The sequence below is a fragment of the Rhyacophila brunnea genome, unplaced genomic scaffold (assembly GCF_057557595.1).
Source record: "Rhyacophila brunnea isolate RB1 unplaced genomic scaffold, BYU_Rbru_1.0 scaffold_6, whole genome shotgun sequence".
NCBI classification, from domain to species: Eukaryota; Metazoa; Arthropoda; class Insecta; order Trichoptera; family Rhyacophilidae; genus Rhyacophila; species Rhyacophila brunnea.
The window spans coordinates 14,683,248-14,704,999 of record NW_028233276.1 but is presented as its reverse complement, the minus strand read 5'-3'; the positions used below and the strand labels follow the sequence as shown (position 1 = coordinate 14,704,999).

Here is a 21,752-nt window from a genome sequence, read left to right as displayed (position 1 = left end):
AGTAAATTATCATACTTACCTAGTGAGGCAGTTAATTGTTAAAATAAGTTAACCGTCTAAACTGTCAAAAATTGCAATGTTTTAAAAGCCCCTTTCTTGGCTGTGTTAATTTTTAGAGCGAGATAGACAGTTTTGATAGTTTAGACGGCTAACTTGTTGCAACAATAAATTATTATAATACCTCAATACATAATTATAATAAACTGCCATTGATAGCCTTCTTGCGTATAGAATAGACCCACTGTTAAATTTCGGTTATCACGACCAATCCCACCACGGTTTAAAGGGGGTGGAGTCTTACCTCTATTTATATCACTTTAAATAGGTAATAATATTATATTTCTGTAAATCGTTTGTCAACATTGTTTTTGTTGGTGGATTTCAAAAGTTATGGAACATTTACATAGGTTTTTTAAATTTCAATTATTGTTATTAAACATATGTTTAATAATATGACTGTCCAAAAATAAGGAGGTCATATATTCATAAAATAAAAGAATAAATACAATCTGTCAATTTCATAGTGTTTGTGAAAATTTCTAAATCTGGTAATAAATCATATTAAATGATAATCGTGGGTATCTATTTAATTTCCGGCAATGACTCTTGGCTTTAATCCGATCCAGAATCCATTTTCAGCAGTCATGTTGAATGTAGACTTGGAGATTTTCAGCGGAATTTGGGTCTTCGAGATGACAGTGAAGTCGAACTTGGCCAACATATGGAATATCACAGCTTTCATCTCCATTAAAGCAAAGCGAGAGGCTTCAAAAAAATAAAGAAAGACAATGTCATAAATTCATATATATTTTGAATCCTCTGAGAATATCCTGCGATTAAACAAAAAAAAGACAGATTTTCAGACTGATTGATATGACAGAGTTAAAAAAACATCTTTTTTATACGACACTACCTTACATTTGACTCTTGATTTACAGGGGTCATGTAAAATGGTGAAAAATAACTTTTATTCAGGGCTCGAAATTGATCGGAACGCACCGGAGCACCGTTCCGGTCCATAAAATCTCCAAAATTATCGCTCCGTCTCGTGGATATATTAATTTGACCGTCTGAGCTAGATATGTCATATAATAAATAAATCTAACAGACTTATTACATATACAATTAGATAACAACGTTAATATTTTCATAAAAATATCGAGCGCTCCGGTTCGTAAAATTTTCCATTTCGAGCGCTGCTTTTATTATAATAATTGCTTGCAATATCTACTTGTATATTTAGAAAATATATGTATTTTAATTAAATTTTGTATTTTTGACAGCCTCACTAAATAGTGCTATGAACCGCTATGATTATTATAATACATTTACTATTGTAGAAAGTGTTGAAAAAAACCTTCTTCTATAGAGGTCTAAATGTATGAAATTGAAGTAAAATGGATCTCTGGTCGAATTATTAACTTGGTTACTTACGGTTTACTACACATTGCAGGTTCATTTGAACATTAATTCTACTATGATATTTCTCTTTAATTTTATCTTCACCCGATTAATTAATTACATAAGTACATGGTTCTATGTGCATATATTGCCAAAATAAGACTTGAGCTACACTTAAATAATTCATAGGTTTGAATAGTGTATAATTAAAATCAACTTTAATTTGACATTTTTTCACGCATCTCACATAATATTACCATATTAAAGCAGACATTAGCTATATATCTGTGGAAAGATGCTACTTTGTCAATTTTATGTAGGCAGTAGAGGTGGGAAAACTGGTCGATTTTGAAGACTAAGTATACTTACTACCAGTATAAAAAAATACTTGGTATCTAAACTTGTTCCAAAATACTTACTAGTATTTGAAATATCAGCTTTAATAGAATCGTTAAAAATACGTCGGCTTTTTGAAATGTCCCATTTTCGAGACAGGTACAGCTAGAACTGTGGCGCTAGTCACTCATGTTTCAGTAGTTATCCATTTATACAATCACGCATATAATTTGAATTCAGTTTATGTTTACAAATTACAATTATAACACTAAAAAATCGAGAAACTTGACGTGACGAAACCAGATAAACGCGTAGTCAGTTAACGTTATCAGAACTCCGTTATTCCGGCATGCGACTGACGTCAATTCGATGTAAATGTCTTACTCAACTAAAACTAAAATTAAAACCCGTCGCATACTAAACATACGCGGTCGCGACGCCGAAGCGATGATTTCATACGTGGCAAAACTACGAACTAGCTAGCGGTCGGCGAGATCTCATACCATGTGTCGAACTCCTGGACTCGATAAAGTTTCATACTCAACTAAAACCAAAAACTAAAACCTAAAACCCTAAGGCGAACTCAAAAGTATCCTATAAAACGAACACGTGACCATTTCTGTCCTTCACTATACCAACTTTACAACAGAGGAGAAAAGGAGAACAATGACAGTTGAGTATAATATCACGGCTAGACATACGTGTATCATGATATCTCGCTCGCGCGCATTTAATATCAATAGCGCTGAATAGCGAGTCACGGCGCATATATTAGCGAATGCGTTCGAATTCGAACATCTAATACGTTTCAAGTTTCTTGAAACAAGTTTATTGGGCAACAAATACTTAGTATGGGTATTTTCATCCGAAACTTAAGTACACAAACTTGTGACAGTATTTCCAACTCACCTCTAGTAGGCAGCCAAAACCAGTATGTACCTATATTGATCATGAGATTATGTAAACAAAGCAACATACTTCAAACTAGATTGCAAGTCTCCATTTTGTTTGTAGGGTTGCCAATATAAAAAGAAAATAATATATTTGTTACCAATACTATGGTTTGGATTACTAGGGAAGCGATTATCTATTCTGATAAATCGAAATTCAATTGTAATTTTAACGACAAATATATTTCTTTTGCTTACCTATACAATTTCTCGGACCCAATCCAAAAGGCATGTACGTGAACGGCTGAATAGATCCTTTGTTCTCATCGGAGAATCTTTCCGGATCGAATTTATCCGGATTTGGGAAATATTTTGGGTCCCTGTGGATAGCGTAAACTGGTATCGAAATTCCTTCACCAGCTGCAATCTGTAGGAGATGAAATGATTGGACACAGACAGGTTTACAACCTTATTAAAAACAACTATTATTATGTATCCTAAAATAACATTTGATCAGTCGGATCAGAGTGTTCCCTTCGAATAATCTTAGCTTAAATAAGTTACACTAGTGGATTTTTTGTTCTTTCCTGAATAACTGCATCAAATACAAAGTGATAATAATCATGAGATTATAATATAACTAAGTTTTTCACTTGCAATTTGCCACGGAATAGGTAACGCCGGATTTGAGTAGATTCTTTGGGAAGTTTGGCTACCTTTATGTAACGAGGAATGACTTTGGCTGGCTTTAGGTGGCTTATATTGAAGTGCACAAAAACTAGACTTATTCCCAGGTCTATATTATGATGTTCTTAGAATCGAACATGGTAAAAAAAATAAGTTTCTGGGTATACAGAAAGTAGGCGAAAACCAAGAGTAAAAACATGAATTATACCGTGTATCCTTTGTGATCTGCTGTCTGATCTGAGTCGGTTGGTGGAGGTAAAGTGTAGGATTTGACGCATTTTCTATCACTGGTAACAACTGGAGACCACAATCTTAATGTTTCTACAATTAAAAAAATCTATTAAATCATCCATATAGGTTAGAGTAGTGATTCCTGACAGAGATTCAGCGGGGCCCTGGGTTTCTGCAAGAATTCGAATATATTTTTAGTAGGTAATGGAGTAAAAAATGGTTTATCATGACCTATTTTTAAACAATGAAGTATTTTTAAATATCTTGACTAGAGATAGCATGTCAAAGAAGTATTTACCTAAAAAGAGTTTTACTTAGTAGAGGAAATTTTGTAGCAAATATGGATGAAGGAATAAAAATTGATAAACTGATTGGCGAGTAATGAGTGTTACTACTTACTATGTACATTTTGTTTTGTTTCTCTAAAATCATTTAAAATATCTACGTTAACGTTGCAGTTATGTGTTAATTAATTTTTTATGACTGCACGCCAATTAATGCCGTTTTTATGTATGGATGCTTCCTATATCTGGCTGTCATCTACATTTCCTATAGCGGAAGAGTCGACAGGTGAGCAGGGGTCGAACACAGCGTTTCGTGGTTAATGTTGGGACAGACGCTAAGTGTTAAGGTAACTCGTATATCTGAAGTATAGGAAATAAATATTGTTTTCCAAAAGAATTAGTTGATTATTATTTACTGGATACAGCCAGTGATGTTCACAGAGCATAATTATATGTCTTCCTCTTATGGTGATATTCCCTAGCGGAGGTCGGCCACCGTCCACCAATGCTTATCATTGATCTTTCCTTGGATGACAAGTTGGGGAATGTTGTACTTTATCTTCTCATAACATGGCCAAGGTACTGTAATTTTCTAGTTTTGATACTACGCAGAACATCTCGGTACTTTCCTATTCAATTGAGAACTTTAACATTCGTCATCCCAGTCAGTCCAATTAATTTTGAGAATGCGTATATAGATACAGCCACATTTCGAAACATGTACATTCTCCATGACATTTCTTGGTTTAGCGTCCATACTGCCATACAATAGAAAAGAATTGAGAAAACATAACAACGCACCATACACAGTATCAGACTTAGATTAAGTGCTAAGGAGGCGTCTCATTTTGAGAAAGGCACTCCTTGCGATCTCAATTCTAGTTTTTATTTCCTAAGACCCATTTCTCATTGACCCATATTCTTAAATATTATTATAATTGGTCACATGTTCAATTACAGATAGGTAGATCGTGCATTATTTAGGAGTAGTACAGCATAATGTATTAGTGTAGTGGGTAAAAATTTTAATAAGCGAGTATTCTTAATATATCTATGTGTCCAAAACTATTGGATATGCCAATAAACACAAACTTGATAATACTGTGCTGTATTTTTGTTATGTTACAATGCAATTTTTTGACAAAAGTAAAATGGATAGTATGTAGTAGAAGTAGGCAGTGATGTTTTACTGCCAACTGGATTGTTCAATTTTTTATTCTATGTTCCTTGCTGCTACATGAATTTAGCTCCTAAGTAAAACTCTCTCTATTTAATTTTTAAAAAATAGGACATGTTAACCGATTTTTGTTGTAATATATTAATAATTATTACTAAGTTCATACTTCTTCACTGACTTTTGCGAAATTTTATGGAACCCAGTTAGGAATCATTGAATCAAATTGTATGTAGAGAGAAAACTGTATTCAGTTACCCACCTGATACCACCATGTCCATGTATTTCATATTCTGTAGATCATTATAGTGTACATGGCCGTTGTTTCTTAAAGCGACTTCATCGATTTCTTCTTGAAGCTTCTCTTGAATATCAGGATTCACGGTGAGCTCATGCGCTATGAAGCATAGAACAGAAGATGAGGTGTCGAAGCCGGCAAAGAAGAATATAAAGGCCTGGCCAACTAATTCATCGTCAGTCCATTCTGTAAAGATATAATATAAATTTTGAATATATTTAATCACAGCTTGCCAGATACTTTTTCTTTTCTGACGTTTCTTTCCTGCGTTGAACCTTCACCGCCTTAATGAGACTGCCCTGTCGTTTACTCTCATTCTCCGAACGATTACTCATAGCAAGTCTCTCTGTCCACCGAAGTTATAGTTTTTCTGTGCTCTGTTTTCATTGTAGCTCACGTGGCTCAAGTCGCGTTTCATCGGAGCTAGATCATCCATATTATGTCACATGTCCACATGTGTCTGGCAGATGATAGGTTTTGATAAATCTGATGATGTTGGGCTTATCAAAAAGGTTGATGGATGAAGGCATAATAATATATATTAGGCCAGGCATAGCACTGTTGAAGAGTGACATTTGGAAGGTAGCCTGTGAAATCCAAAAATAGAGTGCACAATTTATATATATTTTTATAAACAAATATATTTAATATAGGTACACATAATTTGTTTTTTATTCTAAAATTAAGTATGACTTAAAGGGGTAGAATTTTATTTTAATTACATAATTTTTGGAAGCATGATGTTCAACTGATATTTTTGAAATTTAGCTATAACCTTTGGAAATATACTACCTCATCAATGTTATATTGTAGGCAACCAAAAGCAATAAATACATTAACCATTATTTTAAACATGAATAATCATGTAAAACACTGAGAAATGCATGTGTAGATTATGTAAATAAAGCAATATACTACGATTCAGAACACAAGCCACCATTTTGTTTTTGGGGCTGCCAATAGAAGAAGAAAATAATGAACTTATTACCAATACAACCACATGTATAATTTGTTTGATTCAAAAATCGAAATGCTTTCAAAAATCCTAATTTTTAAATGCTAATATGCATTATCCTTCTGTGTAGACTCTAAATTCTTTGATTCATCCCATTATTTATATTGAATATGAAAAGAAAAATCTGACATACGGTCTATTGGATAATCAGTAACCTGAATTTTTGTTTCTGACATTAATTGTCGCTTAAAATTATTTATTCCTAAACTCGTCTTGCCATTATTTATAAAATTAATATGTAACACAACTTACGGCGTTTTACAGTTTCCTTTCCAACAGAAGACTCTTCAACCGTAGCGAAGCCCGCTTCTTTAACATCCTTAGAATCTGATTCCACGTCACACTTCAGAGAACCCTTCTTCGCTTCCATGAGGAGCTGAATCATGTCAGGTCTCAAGATTTTTCCTTCCTCCCTCGCTTTCATGCTGTCACACACCAGGTTTCTAAAGAAATTGGTCACTTTATCTGCAAACACCTTTAGCCCTATCATCTGAAAACGGATCATCACTATCATGCCAATAATGAAATTGGTTTAATGCCTGTAATCGTAATGTTTAATTACTAGATAAAAGTAAGCACATCATATTTTTTAAGTAATAATGATTTTAGTACACGTGATAAGTCTATTTTTTTTCTCCAGCACATAATAACTTGTTTCAGGTAGATCCAGATTAGTCATACGTTATTTTCATTTTTGTCATATCAGATAGTCATTGTTTATGTAATCTATACTGTACAACAGTGGCGAAGGGTGGAGGTAGACTGTTAAGATCAGCCATAAATAGTGCATACTAAACTTTGGTAGTCTTACAGGCGGTGTTGGTTAGTTTTGAAAATTCAATTAAACCCTGTGAAACCAAGCCAGTTAATTTAACTTCTAAATAATTCCTGAAAAAAACAGGTACCTATTGCCTTTCCACTTTCATCAGCTACTTTATGACTTTAAATCAGCATTCTTTTAAAAACTGAAAGCAATGCAAATAAGACTAAATTATTTTATACAAATAAAAATTAATTGATTTTATTTAATTTTGTATCGTGGGGGCCTCAAAATCATTATGTCCGTCGGGCCTTCACCACCCTAAATGCACCACTGGTGGAGGTAGACTGTGGGGATTCGACATAAATAGCGCATACTAAACTTTGTCAGTCATAGTTTTTTGTTTTCATTAAACTAAGAATACAATTTGCAGCTGGTTTTCAAAATTCGATTAAACCATGCCTAACCAAACCATAATAGATAACAAATATTCTCCTATCTATAAAATATATAAAATTATGTATAGTTAAATGACATAATTTTAGATATTTTGTAGATAGAAGAATATTTTTATATAATTATTATCTAATAAGTATGGTTTGCGTTAGGCAGGGTTTAATTGAATTAAAAACAAACCAGTGCCATCTGCAATTTATTTTCTTAGTTCTATGAAAACAAATAGGTATGACTGACAAAATTTAGTTTAAACTATTTCTGTCCACAGCCCACCTTCACCCTTCGCCACTGAGTGTTTTACTGAGTAAATTGGTCTTTTATTATTATTATTATTATTATTCTTTAGAATTGTTTTCTATTTGTACAGATTAGATTACCATGACAGTTTCTATATTAAAACAGAAAACAAATACAGTATAACCCCCATTTTACGTTTTTTAAGGGACTGAAAAAAGAATCCTAATTGGAGGGAAAATGTAAAAGGGGGGTATTGAAAAAAAGAACATTTAAATTTTATGTTTCTAAAAAAATAACGTTTTATTAAAAAACAACATTCAATTAAAATTTTTATTGAAATTTTTTTTATTTTTTATTAAAAAAATCATGTAAGTATATTAGTTTGTTGCATTTTTGTTATGTAATTCTCACCTTACGCCGTTCGAATGTCACGACCCAATCATTCATTGTCAAGCGCGTGTAACTCGCATATTTTGAATATTTCCGATGTAAATCGCGGGAAAGAAAAACGTAAATGCGGGTATTAAATGTACTGAAATATATCGGGACTGAAAAAAATACACGCAATTGCCGGGAAAACGTGAATTCCGGGCACGTAAAAACGAGGTTATAATGTAATTTAAAAAATCATGGGTCTTGAGTATGATAAACATGGGTAATGTCTAAATGCTTTCCTTCTTGTTCTATGAAAATGTCAGTTGTTAAAAGTTTCTCTTGTGATTTCTTACCTTTGCAAATTTAGGAGCTATCAGGAAGAGAAAAAATTTCATGCCTTTTAGTCCCGTGAAATCTGTAGCTTCATTTCCCATCTCGTAGAACTGATTGTTCCTCTCCGAAAGTGAGTCCACTTTCACCCCAAACGCCGAAGATGCGATGACATCGTTTGCATATCGCCTAAATGCATCCTTCAGCTCCACTACAATATGGCCTAGCTCTGGAAAATAGAATGTGATACATAAGAATAAAATTTTAAAATAAAAGCAACATAGATCCAGCGATACCTCACCCTCTTGGGTACACCATGAAGAGGATTGATGGCAGGCACACGAGAGAGACAGGACAGGGATTCATATTGTTGAATTGAAAACATAGATAACATAAAGCGACTGCGCAGATCACAGTTATTGTGTCACTAATTATTATAATTTACAGATTTTTTGAGAACATTTTATATGGTTGACAATAGTTATTATGTTTTTACTGGAATAAGGGTTACATCAAAGTGTATCCTAGAAAAAATAAAGCATAATGTTAACACTACAAGCTGAAAATACAATAGACGATGAACACATAAATCTGTTAACACAACCGATAAAAAAACTGCATGCTGCCCCAGGGTTGATTTTTGCCAAAGAATGAGTGGTAAACCAGGAATGTTTTGTAAATTAATAATTGGTTTCGATAACATATATGTATATTAATGAAGTCCTCAAAAAGTTTTTGGTAGATAATTAATATGACCTCCAAGAGACAATGATAGGTTATTATAGAAGAAAGTGATGGCATGATGGACTTGTAACCATCCCTTCTTATGTGCCTGCCTGAGAACATAGTTTAACAGGTAGAATGGTGTCAGATTTTTCTGGCAGTGCAGGTGACTCATTTAGGTGATGGTATCGTTATTTTCAAATGACATTAATAATGTTCCAAAGTGGTTTCATCGTGGCAATGCCAGAAGAATCTGTCCTTCCTCTAATGAATGGTTAAGTTAGGTATAGTCTCTAAATTGTGGCTATCGTCTCAATCAGGGAACTCAGAAATAATGGGAACTGAAATACATAACGGGTAAGGCGATAGCAGGCAACCGACTCGAGTAAGGAAGAATCCGTGTTAAACTTACACTCGTGTCAAGAATACGTTTTACGTCGAATACTGAAAACTGCTCTCGGTTTATGCATTTACGCTCATTTAATGTTGGTGTATTACACACTAACCATACTAATACTAATACCATACTATTAACCACTAGTGAGTAATAAACCTCAATAAGTACTTATAAAAAAAAAAAAACCTTACGTTCGTTTTGAGGATTTTGCATTTCCTTCATATAAAATGCGGAAGTTTGTTCTGCGCAACCGGCAACAAACTGAAACATGTTCCTCATCTTGGAGCTGGTGAACGCTGGACTAAGAGTAGCTCTCATGTCACGCCATTTTTGACCTGAAAATAAAATTAGAACTTTTCTGTAATAGTAGTCGACATCACGCAGATTGAAATAACAATATTTGGTTGTCATGGATACAGTATCACTATGGGCCTGTATCTTCCATGCAGCTATTGAAGTCCCTGCACATTTAGAAGATGGAGCCTTCTGACTTTTTACAACGTTTTTATTAGCTCATATTCTTATTTGTCTGGTGGTTGTTTAACCAGTACAAATCTTGCAATCGATTTTTGACAAACTTCCGACTAGCTAGACATTTGAAACTTTTAGAATAAATCAGAATACGATGCCAATGCATTCTTTTAATACTTTTAGCCATCTTTAAGAATAATTGAATTCATTTTCAGTTAATTCTGTTTTGTATGAAAAAATATTTCAAAAGAAGTCCGTAATCCAATCCACTATTATTGGTTGCTAAGTGGGTGGTCCTAGCAACTAAATTATTAATATATACGTGCGTTACTATGGAAATCAAAATGACATTTCAGTATTCTATATTTGTTTGTTTTTTATTTACTTCATATCAAGTACAAGTTTGAGCATATTGAGCATAATAATTTAACAGAAAATTTAAAAACGTTGTATATAAAAAGCTCTTTTTATCTTGTAAGTATCTTTATCTAAATAATTACTTTCACGGAATTTCACTTTATTATAAGCGAGCTGTTGCTAAGCAAATCAACAAATCAACGATTCTGACGTTTCAGTTTTACTCGTACTATCAACATTAGTGACAGATCAAAATATGCAAATTTTCAGATCTCAATTTATCAGAACCATTTAAAAATACATTCTACATAATAATGTTGAGTCACTCTAGTGTGGTGTTCGATGTGTAGGTTGAGGATGATGATAATGACGAGGTCTACGATGTAGCAGGGTGAGATTTATTAGCAGCGTATCGGTACAATAGTATATTATACATGATAGTTACTAGCTAAGTACTCTGATTCGAGTGACATTGAGATAAATTGTTCTTCGTTATTTATACAATAAAAGGTAGTACATTAACATTAATTCTGTTACATAATCATATTAAACTAAATATAGAGTCAGCGTTTTAAATTGAGTAGCGAAAAGAAATATTATTTGTTATTACAGTTGTAAGAAAATACCATGAAATATGATTATTCAGCTAATACACCGTGATGGTATAATGTGCTGTGATATGATGTAATAATACACCGTCTCTAATTTCGCCAATCGACTTGCTGGTCTAGCTGAATTGTTTACTGGAAATGGATTCGCTGGGAATATATTACTGCAAAGTAATTTGATATTTTTATAAACAATAGATATATGCTATTATTCTGCAGCTACAATAATATAAAAAATAATAGAAATATATTATTATTTAATTTTAAATTATATAAAGTTGAATGTTATATTAACTGTTTTATTTTAACATAAATGAAACTGAGACATCCTTGAAATAAAATGAATGATATACATATTAGATTCTCCAGATATGCACCTACCTACCTATTTCTTTGCACTAACGAAGCTAACGCAAATAAACAACATTTTCCTGTTCATTTGTATACTTCCATAAAGATTGGTTTCGGCGAACTATGTTTTGACTTTTGGCATCATCACGCTGTAAATATATATATATATATAGGTAACATCAGTCACGTCCCTAGCAAAAGAGCCGCCATTAAGCAGATTTAGAATGAGAACATCCTCTTTAATTTTTAGTTACAAATTGTCTGCAAATTCGTTATGTCCCTACTTATTATTCATTTCGAGGGTAGATCGTCGTTTCACGTTGGTATAGGTAAATCATTCTACAGTGGCACCATAGGCGATTCGCGCGTGTATTGAATTGCTTGCGACAATGCATGTTTCAATGCTAGCAAACAATACCACTACAACTGCAAGCCGCAATTGCCGTACCCATGGTGCCACTGTAAAACGATTTACCTATACAAGAATGAAATAATACTTTAATAAAGATGAATAATGTGTGTAGATTGATATCGCGGACAATGATGTACTGGTGAGATGGATATGATCAAGAGATTACTATGTCGAATGAAGGACTCGTGACAATAGTAGTACGTCTCGTGACGGACTCGATGAGTTGAGTGAGGATTCAAAGACTGTCCTTATTTATATTAATGTAGTGCATATATTACAATAGATATTGTCGTAATTACCAATCAAAACAAACACTACTGATCAAGTTATGAATAAGGAAACGCTGCCAATAATTATTATTGCTCTATTTTTTTGTTTTAATACAAACCTACATAATATTAAAGTGTGTCATTCATTTAATGCCGAGTAGTATATTGCTATATTGATTTTCGGCTATCTTAAACATACAAATACAACATCTTTAAATTGACATAGGTACCATATTTTGAAGTACGTGGAAGTTTGTGGCGCTGACAGGTTTGAAGGTACACTTGTGAAAATGTGCGATAAACCCCCATTACGATATGTATTACAATGGGTAGATATTAAAACAAAACAAATTATGCTGTCAGCATTTTTATGCCTCGATTATTTAAGATGTCTGTTGTCTGCTACATGGAAAATCGCCACTGCTCTTAAAAGTTATAATACCTATTTGTAATTGTTCCCTCATTCGCCATTCCTTATAACAGTGGTCCGTAACCTCACCCACGGCACACCAAAGGTCTTCTCAGAATTCCACGGCACACAACACGTAAAACATTTTACACCAAAAAATGGATCTCACATCCTGAAGGTGGACCCCAAGCCAGGATATTTGGCGGGCCCCCTACCTGTCGTTAAGGTTAAAGGCAGTGTGATACTCTAAAATGGCGTTTTTCAAATGGTGTTCGAGGTAAAATTAATGGTATTGATTGTATGTTTAGTGATTTTTTGTATTTATTAATACATCCACTTGAATTATGGATAGTTGCCGGGTTAAGAATAATTTTATTATTTGTCGAGTATTGCCATAATAATAATAAATTGTATCCTACAATCACATGTTGTAAAATATTAATACCAGCGTAGTAGAATAGCGCCTGTTTTACTATTGATGCAAATTCAAAATTTGTGTTTATCTCACTTATCTGGCTGACCTGCCACGCCGGCCCCCACTGAGCCTAGGCCTATAGGCTAGAACCCTGTCATCTCCCCCCTGTGGGGGCCATGCACCAAAATATGTTTTTTATTTGATAAATAATTAAATATAAAAACATTATAACACATGACGAAGAACTAAAAATGTACATATTTATATGTATTTGAATTATCAATAGAATAATACTAATTTATTAATGTGATAACTGAGCTTGTTTCAATGAACGTAAAATAATTTATACTTACTTATTTTGATTTGATATTTGAAAGAACAATCCGAAGTTCTCGGTCAAGACCCTTCAAACAAGACTGCTTATTATTTTCAATTATAACTTAATTTGAAAAACTTTGTCTACCTAGATAGGTCCCTTGTCGTAGGAAATCAGAGCTGAACTGCGGTAGCCTTGTCGGAAATCCGATGATATTCTTTATTAACCGAAATCCAGAAAATAGCCAATGGAACATCGGCAAAGGTTAGTTTTAGCATTCCGTCGTTTCTCAATCCAACCAATTCCTTTAAAATTTATAGGGAAAGCGCTTCTATAGAATTTTCAGCATTGGTTGCAAAAGGGTTTCGAATCCAGTCATATTGATTGTATGAAAGTAATGATGAAATTTATTTTGCAGCAAAGTTAAATATTTTCGAGTCGGATCCCCTTTGGTACATTTGTAGAGTTCCTTGTCTTAAAACCCCTTCTACTTTATCAGAGCACGTCAATATATTTTCAGTCTGACCTTGCATTGTTTTATAAAGTTAATACAGGTACTTAAATATATTACCAGCCATATACGAAAATTTGGCAATTAAGTATTGGAAAATATACAAAATAATTGTATTTTTATATAAATAATGTATTTGTTTTTTGGAGCAAAGCGCCGCGGCACACCTAGCATCGTCCCACGGCACACCGGTTGCGGAGCACTGCTTTATAATATGCTGCCCCTATGCAACGCATGACCTACCTAGCCCCATGTGACATCACTGCCTGTGAAGTATATTTAGCTACATTTTCAGGATGCCAGAATTCGGTTTGCTTGATGAATAAGCGTCAAAATAAAATTTGCTTACCTTTCAGGGAGAACAGACTGCTTCCTAAGAGTGGATCCACGGATTCATCAATTGTCCCAAAGTGGTCGGTGAAATGATCAAAGTCTTTCACCGTCACCTGCTTAATTAACTCCAAGTCTCTGATGAGTACCGATCTCGAAAAGAATAAGCCAGTGCCGATGTATCTGTAAAAGAAATTTGGTGAATATCAAAATGAACCATTTATGACTAAAATTCATATATTGTCTTCTAATTGTGGCATGAATTTGAAAAAAAAACATCTCGGACACTTAATAATTATTGGTAAATTTCAGTGTGGTTGGTATGGTACTGATTGCTTAATGCCTTAAGTGCAGAGCCTTAGAGCAGACACTTTTTTGAGTTGCTCCACTCCGGGTTAAAAGTTTTAATAGGTGTTATAATATGTACTTATACAAATGCTAATTTTTTTTAAAAATAAGTAGTTTTATTATTCATACTTTTCATTATTAATTATATTAAACAAAAATTTTTCCGACAGCAAATCGTCCATCATTATTTGACTCTTCTATCAAAAAAGTGAGGTTATTTATCACTTGGCAGTGTTGCCGTATTTCAAATAATTCCAGCGGAAAAATACGAAGCTTGCAATTTGAGACATTTTTTTGATAATTTACAATTTAAACTGTATGTATCTATAATATATATATTTAAAAAAATGAATGTTTGTTTGTTTGTCCCGTATGCATTCCTATACCATTCATCCGATTGCGAAGAAACTTTGGTGAGTTGTTGTGTGCACACCTGCAAAGGTTTCTGAATTAAAAAAACCATTTTCATCATTCTTTTATTCATATGGTTCCTATACCATTCATCCGATTGCGATGAAACTTTCGTCAGTTGTTATGCGCACACCCGCAAAGGTTTCTGAATTATAAAAACTACCTCCTTCTCTTCATTCTATCTTCTTTTATTTGTATTGTTCCAACACCATTCATCCGATTGCTATGAAACTTTCGTCAGTTGTTGTACGCACACCCGCGAAGATTTCTGAATTAGTACAACCATCTTCTTCTTCTTCTTCTTCTATTCGTATGCATTCCTATACCATTCATCCGATTGCAATGAAACTATGGTCAGTTGTTGTACGGACGCCCGCGAAGGTTTCTGAATTAGTACAACTATCTTCTTCTATTCTATCTTCTTCTATTCGTATGCGTTCCTATAACAAATTTGGAAAATCCATGCATCTCACATAGACAGCTGTATGTGGCCTGCTCAACGTTGGGAAGCCTTCTGATTTATTCGTGTACGCATCAGACAGAAAAACAAAAAATATTGTGTATCCAAAAGCACTTCAATAAACAGAATTAAAACACAAACACTTTATTTCTTTGAATGGCATTGCAACGCATGCCGGGTACTCGCTAGTTAATTAATACATAATATGTAGTCAAAGGTAAACTTACAATTTTTAAAAAAATGTTATAAAATGTGAATTTGTTAATGGATATCATCTTATTATTACATATTATATTATGGTCATATTCATTATAAAAATTTACTTTATTAAGTTTCCTATAATGCCTAGTTTTAATTTTTACAACATTTTAATTAGCTCGTATTTTTGTTTGTCCGGTGGTTGTTTGTCCAGTACAAATCTTGCAATCGATTTTTAACTAAATTCCCGACTAGCTAGACATTTGAAATTTGTAGAATATATTATCAGAACACAATATGCCAATGCATTCTTTTAATACTTTTAGCCATCTTTAAGCAGAATTGAATTCATTTTGAGTTAATTCTGTTTTATATAGAAAGTTATTTCAGAAAAATCCGTAAAAAGTAAAAGACTATTATTGGTTGCTAAGGGGGTGGTCCTAGCAACTAAATTATTAATATATACGTGCGTCACTATGGAAATCAAAATGAAATTTCAAAATGACATTTCAGTATTCTATATTTGTTTGTTTGTTTGTTTTTTATTTACTTCATATCAAGTACAAATTTGAGCATATTGAGCATAATAATTCAATAGAAAATTAAAAAACGTTGTATATGAAAAGTTCTTTTTATCTTGTAATTATTTTAATATTTATTTTAAAATGCATTGAATTTTATAAAAATATAGATGTGTATAACTTGAAATCCCCTGCATTTATATCAAATCGAGCTTCAATATTGGGACCTAACCTAAATAAGATTCGATATAAATAAAAATGATTTAAAAAGATAAAAAAAACTTACTTTTGTCCGGGATGTGTGTAATACTGACGACAGACCAAATCTTTTAAGTGCTCCAACTGGAATATAACACCTATCGTGTCCTTAACGAAAGACCACAATGATGTTGCCTTCACTCCATTGCGAGCGAAGTGGCCGATGTTGCATGACGACGCATACCAAGACAAGATGACTCCGCCGACAACACACAGAAGGATAATGCCCAGAATCATGATCTGCCAACAAATATTACATCAGGGTTTACTTAAATAGTTCTGAAAATAAGTACAACTAAAACTTGAGACGTAGCCTCACAGACTTCCCGTGTTGGTGGGCAGGTCATGCATTGCTTAGGGGTGGCAAATTATAAAGGGCGGAAAATGAGGAACGATTCCATTAGGCAGACGATATAATCGCTACGTTAAAAAGTACTTACCGACATCACACTTAAAAACGTAAGGAGACCTCTACACTTGACAGCGCCTCACAGTGGCGAAGGGTAGAGGTAGGTTGTTAAGATCCGACATAAATAGTCCACACTAAACTTTGTCAGTCAAACTTATTTGTTTTCATTGAGCTAAGACTACGATGTGTAAATAGTATTTGTTAGTTTTTAAAAATCAATTAAACCGTGCCTAATATATTGGGGTAGGCAGATTAAGCGTCGCTTGGGGGCAGAGTTATTCGAAGGGCGGCAAATCGAGGAGAATCATTAGGTATATTTAGAAATAGCTACCAAAACTTAGTAATAACGGAAATATATTTCCATTAAAAAATCAGCTCACTGGTTGGAAACAAAATAATATATTAATTAACATAAAAAGGTTTGAGAGGACTGTATTTTTTTTTGGGTTCGCGATGTCTAGTTTACCTCCGTTGTCCTTGAAGGTCAATGACACGTACAGATTTGAGAATTATATTTTAATTGTAGATAGGTAAATACTTAAGTACCTAATTTAAAATTTATCCAAAAATATTTTTGCCAGTCTCTCGCGAGTTTTGGAAGTTATCGTATTTTAAATGCATTTGAAAGCGTGGACTCGCAATACTGTCTATTAAAATAGAGATGGCATTTGAATAAAATTAGATTTAGTGGTAATTATATTTTATTAGTAATGTATCCATACAACACATTTCTTATATATCGGAGTTATGAAAAGATGATAAAAATTCTGTTAAAAAATGGGGCGGCATTTTGGCCCTGCTTAGGGGCGGTGTTTTGTCTAGGAACGTCACTGACCATATTAGGTAACAGTAAAAAAATATTCGTATATCAAGAGTGGGTATGTTATGGGCCCTTTCATGTGATTTGCAGGAATGTTGTTTTACCTATTTTCGGTATTATTATTTATATACCTACTCAATTTTTGAAAAAATACACATCTCCCCCCAGGCCCCCTTTTAAATCATCTAACCGGGTGAAATGCATTGTTATTTAGCATCCCGTCACTTTTTTTGTGCATATCCATTGGAATATTAAAAAATGTGCTTTATAAAAAGTAATGGTTGACCGTGGGGGTGGGGGGAGAATTGGGATATCATTTTATTTAGCACTTTCTTCTTTCTTTCGACCATGTCCGATCCTAATAGGATCATATGGGCCTCCACAGAGTAGAGGTTTGTATTAACAGATTTTGTTTTTTACGAGAAATGGATGTCAGCCACTTGCTCAACCTATTAGGTCCATACCCTGACAGACACAAATTGAAAAACAATTTGTGTACTTGCCAGACCCAGGATTCGAACCTGGGACCCACGGCGTGATAGTCCAACGCTTAAGCCACGCGGCCACCGTGGGTGCACTAGGTACCTATAATCAATTGCGCATCTCGCAATCTCACAAGTTTGTTATGTAAAATGTGTTTTAAGCGTCAATGACATTGAACTACGTTACGAGCTGCTTGTTGGCGAATTTACAATCTGCCTGTAAAGTCGCCCAGTGTCATCATCGAACAAGCTAACAAGCAGATTGTAAACAATCTACCGAGAAAAGTAAAAAGCCGGTCAACTTTACACGCTACACGCTGGTGTGTGGGCCTACTGTGTCTGCGCAGTAGAGCGTAGTAGAGACCTCCCGGTAAAAAAACAAACTACGTTCTGTCAAAATAGTCGCTGGCTTGTGGCTTCTCAGCGAATGGAAAGTTTTGTGTGTCATCATCACAATCGCAGTACCTAGCTGAATCGCCCGCTTTTAAATTCGCCAACAAACAGCTTGTAAAGTACCTAGCTCAATGTCATTGACGTATTAATGCAGAGGACTCAATATGTTGAGTAAATTTCAAAAAGCAAACTATCATTCATTCAAAATAATTTTCATATGTCCGAAAATAAATTTAACTTGTTTTATTTGGGTGCCGGACGAAATCCCGAAGGCCGAAATCCCGAATGCTGAAATCCCGAATGGCCGAAATCCCGAAAGCCTAAATCCCGAAAGCCGAAATCTCGAATACCGAAATCCCGAACGCTGAAATCCCGAATGGCCGGAATCCCGAAGGCCAAAATCCCGAAAAATAAAAAAATACAAACATCAATAATTGCACAAGCTTGAATTGCGCAATAGTTGTAAAAGAGACAAAATCCATTTGTCCCACAAAATTGTCTCTCTTGTAAAAAATGCGCAATCTGCAAAACCCATTTTCCGCAAAAAATGGGTTTTTGTCCCTTACAAAAATTGCGCAATTCAAGATTGCACAATTATTGATGTTTATATTTTTATTTATCGTTTTTTATATTTCCAGAAAAAATGGGCTTTTGTCTCTCTTGTAAAAATTGCGCAATTCAAGATTGCGCAATTATTTATGTTTGCATTGTTTTATTTTTCGGGATTCCGGCCATTCGGGATTTCGGCCATTCGGTATTTCAGCGTTCGGGATTTCGGTATTCGGGATTTCGGCTTTCGGGATTTAGGTTTTCGGGATTTCGGCCATTCGGGATTTCAGCATTCGGGATTTCGGCCTTTGGGATTCCAGCCTTCGGGATTTCGACCCAAACCCGTCTTATTTACCATCATTCAAGCACGAACACAAGGTGGCAGCTCGGGTTCGGACCTTTCCATGTACATTTATCATGCCCAGAAACACCGCACTGATTAAAGCAATACGCACCTAGCTTGCAGGTATAACTAAGGGTGTTTACCTACGAACTATTGCGAGCTGTCGCACTCACAAGTGATTATCGAATGCGCGTGGTTTAACGGTCATAATTATTAGGATCTTTAGTGTCCGTTTGTGTCGTACTGTATTGTCTTTAAGACATGCCGCATCGGAGAATTATATCAAACATTGGATGATTCAGATAATAGCACCAATTAATTAATGAATGCCGCAGGTCGTCCAGTGGCCATAGGTTTTGCGTGTCGTAGAATACCGAACGGAGTGGGACCATCCCGTGGAGGCTGTCCGACAGCCAAATCATCTTGACCATGATCCTCACTCATGAGGTCCTGACGAATAATATTCCATTTATCTCAATAATTAATATTTTATTCCGGTTGTGGGGGGGGCGGGTCTGCACCCGTAAAACCCTCTACCCTTGTGTGTGCGCCTGTGTAGGACGTCTACGTAACAATTCATGCAATTTATTGAATACAATGAAACTGACTTGATTAAAGTAAAACAAAAAAAAATTGGCGCCATGGGCAGCTACCACAGGATAGGTTGAAATGGTTATAGACACAGAACAGATAATAAATAGAATACCGATAGGCTAATACGCCGCATTTTGAAGCAGGCTTTTGAATGTGTGAGTGTCCTACGAAAATGAAGCACGCATTATGCATGCGCAATAGTGTGTGTAATACACCAACATTAAATGAGCGTAAATGCATAAAGCGAGAGCACTTTTCAGTATTCGACGTAAAACGTATTCTTGACACGAGTCTAAGTTTAACACGGATTCTTCCTTACTCAAGTCGGTTGCCTGCTATCGCCTTACCAGTTATGTATTTCAGTTCCCATTATTTCTGAGTTCCCTGGCAGCTACATTAAAAAAATATGCACCTACATAATAATATTATTTATAAGACTACAACAGGTTAAGAGTCCCTATGACAGTACTTAGTGTAGCGAAACAGTAGTGTATTATTAATAGAAGTGAAACAATCGCAAGCATCCTGGCATTGATAAAATCACATAAATATGTTGTGACTTCACCGGGTCGAACCCGGAGCTCCCGGATGAAAGGCCAGTGCTTTACACACTGCACTACGAGAGGCGCCTACATGCCTTCCACTGCCATATTTTCTTTTTTACACTAGAACACTAGAACAAACCGTGGTACCCAATGGCAGAAGTGCAGTAGAATATATGCTTCATAGCTTTGCACCCCGTTTCTACGATGAAAATGATGTAATATTATTCTAAAAATATTTTAACATATATCTATTTATTTATTCATATTATATTTATACAAGTGAATATCATTTGATTAAATTTTATGCGAGGTAATCAGGCAAATAGGCGTATCAGTTTAGTAAAAAAATGCGTAAAAGGTGCAAAGTTATAAAACATATAATCTAGCAGTGAAGCAATCGCAGAAACACCCGGTTGATAAAATCGTATAGATGGAGATGTATTGTGTCTCACCAAGAATCAAAGCAGAGCCCCCGGATCAGAAGCCAGCGCAACGGTAGAAAAGATTATGTTATGCAAGTCATATTATTATTTATTTACTCAAGTATATTTTATCAATTTATAGTAGATATAGGATTAAAAAAGTATAAGTACATAGATAGGTAATCTAATATATATTATATTTCTTACATTAGTAACAAACAATTATTTAAATATAAACATGTAATGATCTAATACTAATATATATATTCAAACCATTTCAATATAAAAGAAGTTATGTAGATAGATACTTTATTTCTTTCTTTTATTGTGTTAACTGTCAATTCATGGTGAAAATACATTGTATAATTAGTTATTAAATTTAGGAAAATTTCCACTTTTATCAAATAAAAAATGCCTTGCTGAGGCGGACGAAATCGATCCAGTTATATTTAACAAAAGTGGAATTAGTACTATATTATTTGCTTTTTATTTAAACTAATAATAGTTAGATACAAGGTCTTTTTGTATGATGTTCATTGTTATTTTTGAAGTAATTTGTTGTAATGAAGGTTAAATTAATTAATGGGTATGATTTGAACCTGTATTTTTTATATAAACGGTATGTCCCATTTAAGTTAGTGTAGGTGAATTTAAGATATTTAAAATTAATATTTCATTTTGATAATTAATAATATAATACATACCTATAATATTTATTATAAGAGCATTACACGAGTATCACAAACAGATTCGAAAATACTACCTATGATAATACTCAATGTTCGGTGTTGCCCTGTAAAGTAAAATTATTTGTGCTTGACACAGTGCCGCCAACCGTGCGATAATTTTAATTGGACATAAATTATTTCGCCAATAAATATTATAATTTTGACGGATTTAATACCTACGAAAATCTTCCGTGTATTACAGTTTTTTTAGAAATAGTTTTTGACTCA

The 21,752-nt window shown here is 34.1% G+C and overlaps 1 protein-coding gene across 1 annotated transcript in view; it reads right to left on the bottom strand.

The window, feature by feature from the left end:
• Window positions 1-467: 467 nt before the first annotated feature.
• Window positions 468-21,752, bottom strand: part of LOC147065255 (uncharacterized) — a 39,303-nt gene continuing 18,018 nt past the window's right edge. The window contains exons 11-19 of the mRNA XM_085956957.1: window positions 16,268-16,479; window positions 14,063-14,226; window positions 9,786-9,929; window positions 8,498-8,703; window positions 6,569-6,806; window positions 5,266-5,487; window positions 3,523-3,635; window positions 2,886-3,054; window positions 468-765 (exon numbers count right to left, since the gene is read on the bottom strand). Of these exons, the coding sequence (XP_085813083.1) occupies window positions 587-765; window positions 2,886-3,054; window positions 3,523-3,635; window positions 5,266-5,487; window positions 6,569-6,806; window positions 8,498-8,703; window positions 9,786-9,929; window positions 14,063-14,226; window positions 16,268-16,479 (1,647 nt within the window). The 3' untranslated portion in view covers window positions 468-586. The remainder of the gene's footprint in view (window positions 766-2,885; window positions 3,055-3,522; window positions 3,636-5,265; window positions 5,488-6,568; window positions 6,807-8,497; window positions 8,704-9,785; window positions 9,930-14,062; window positions 14,227-16,267; window positions 16,480-21,752) is intronic.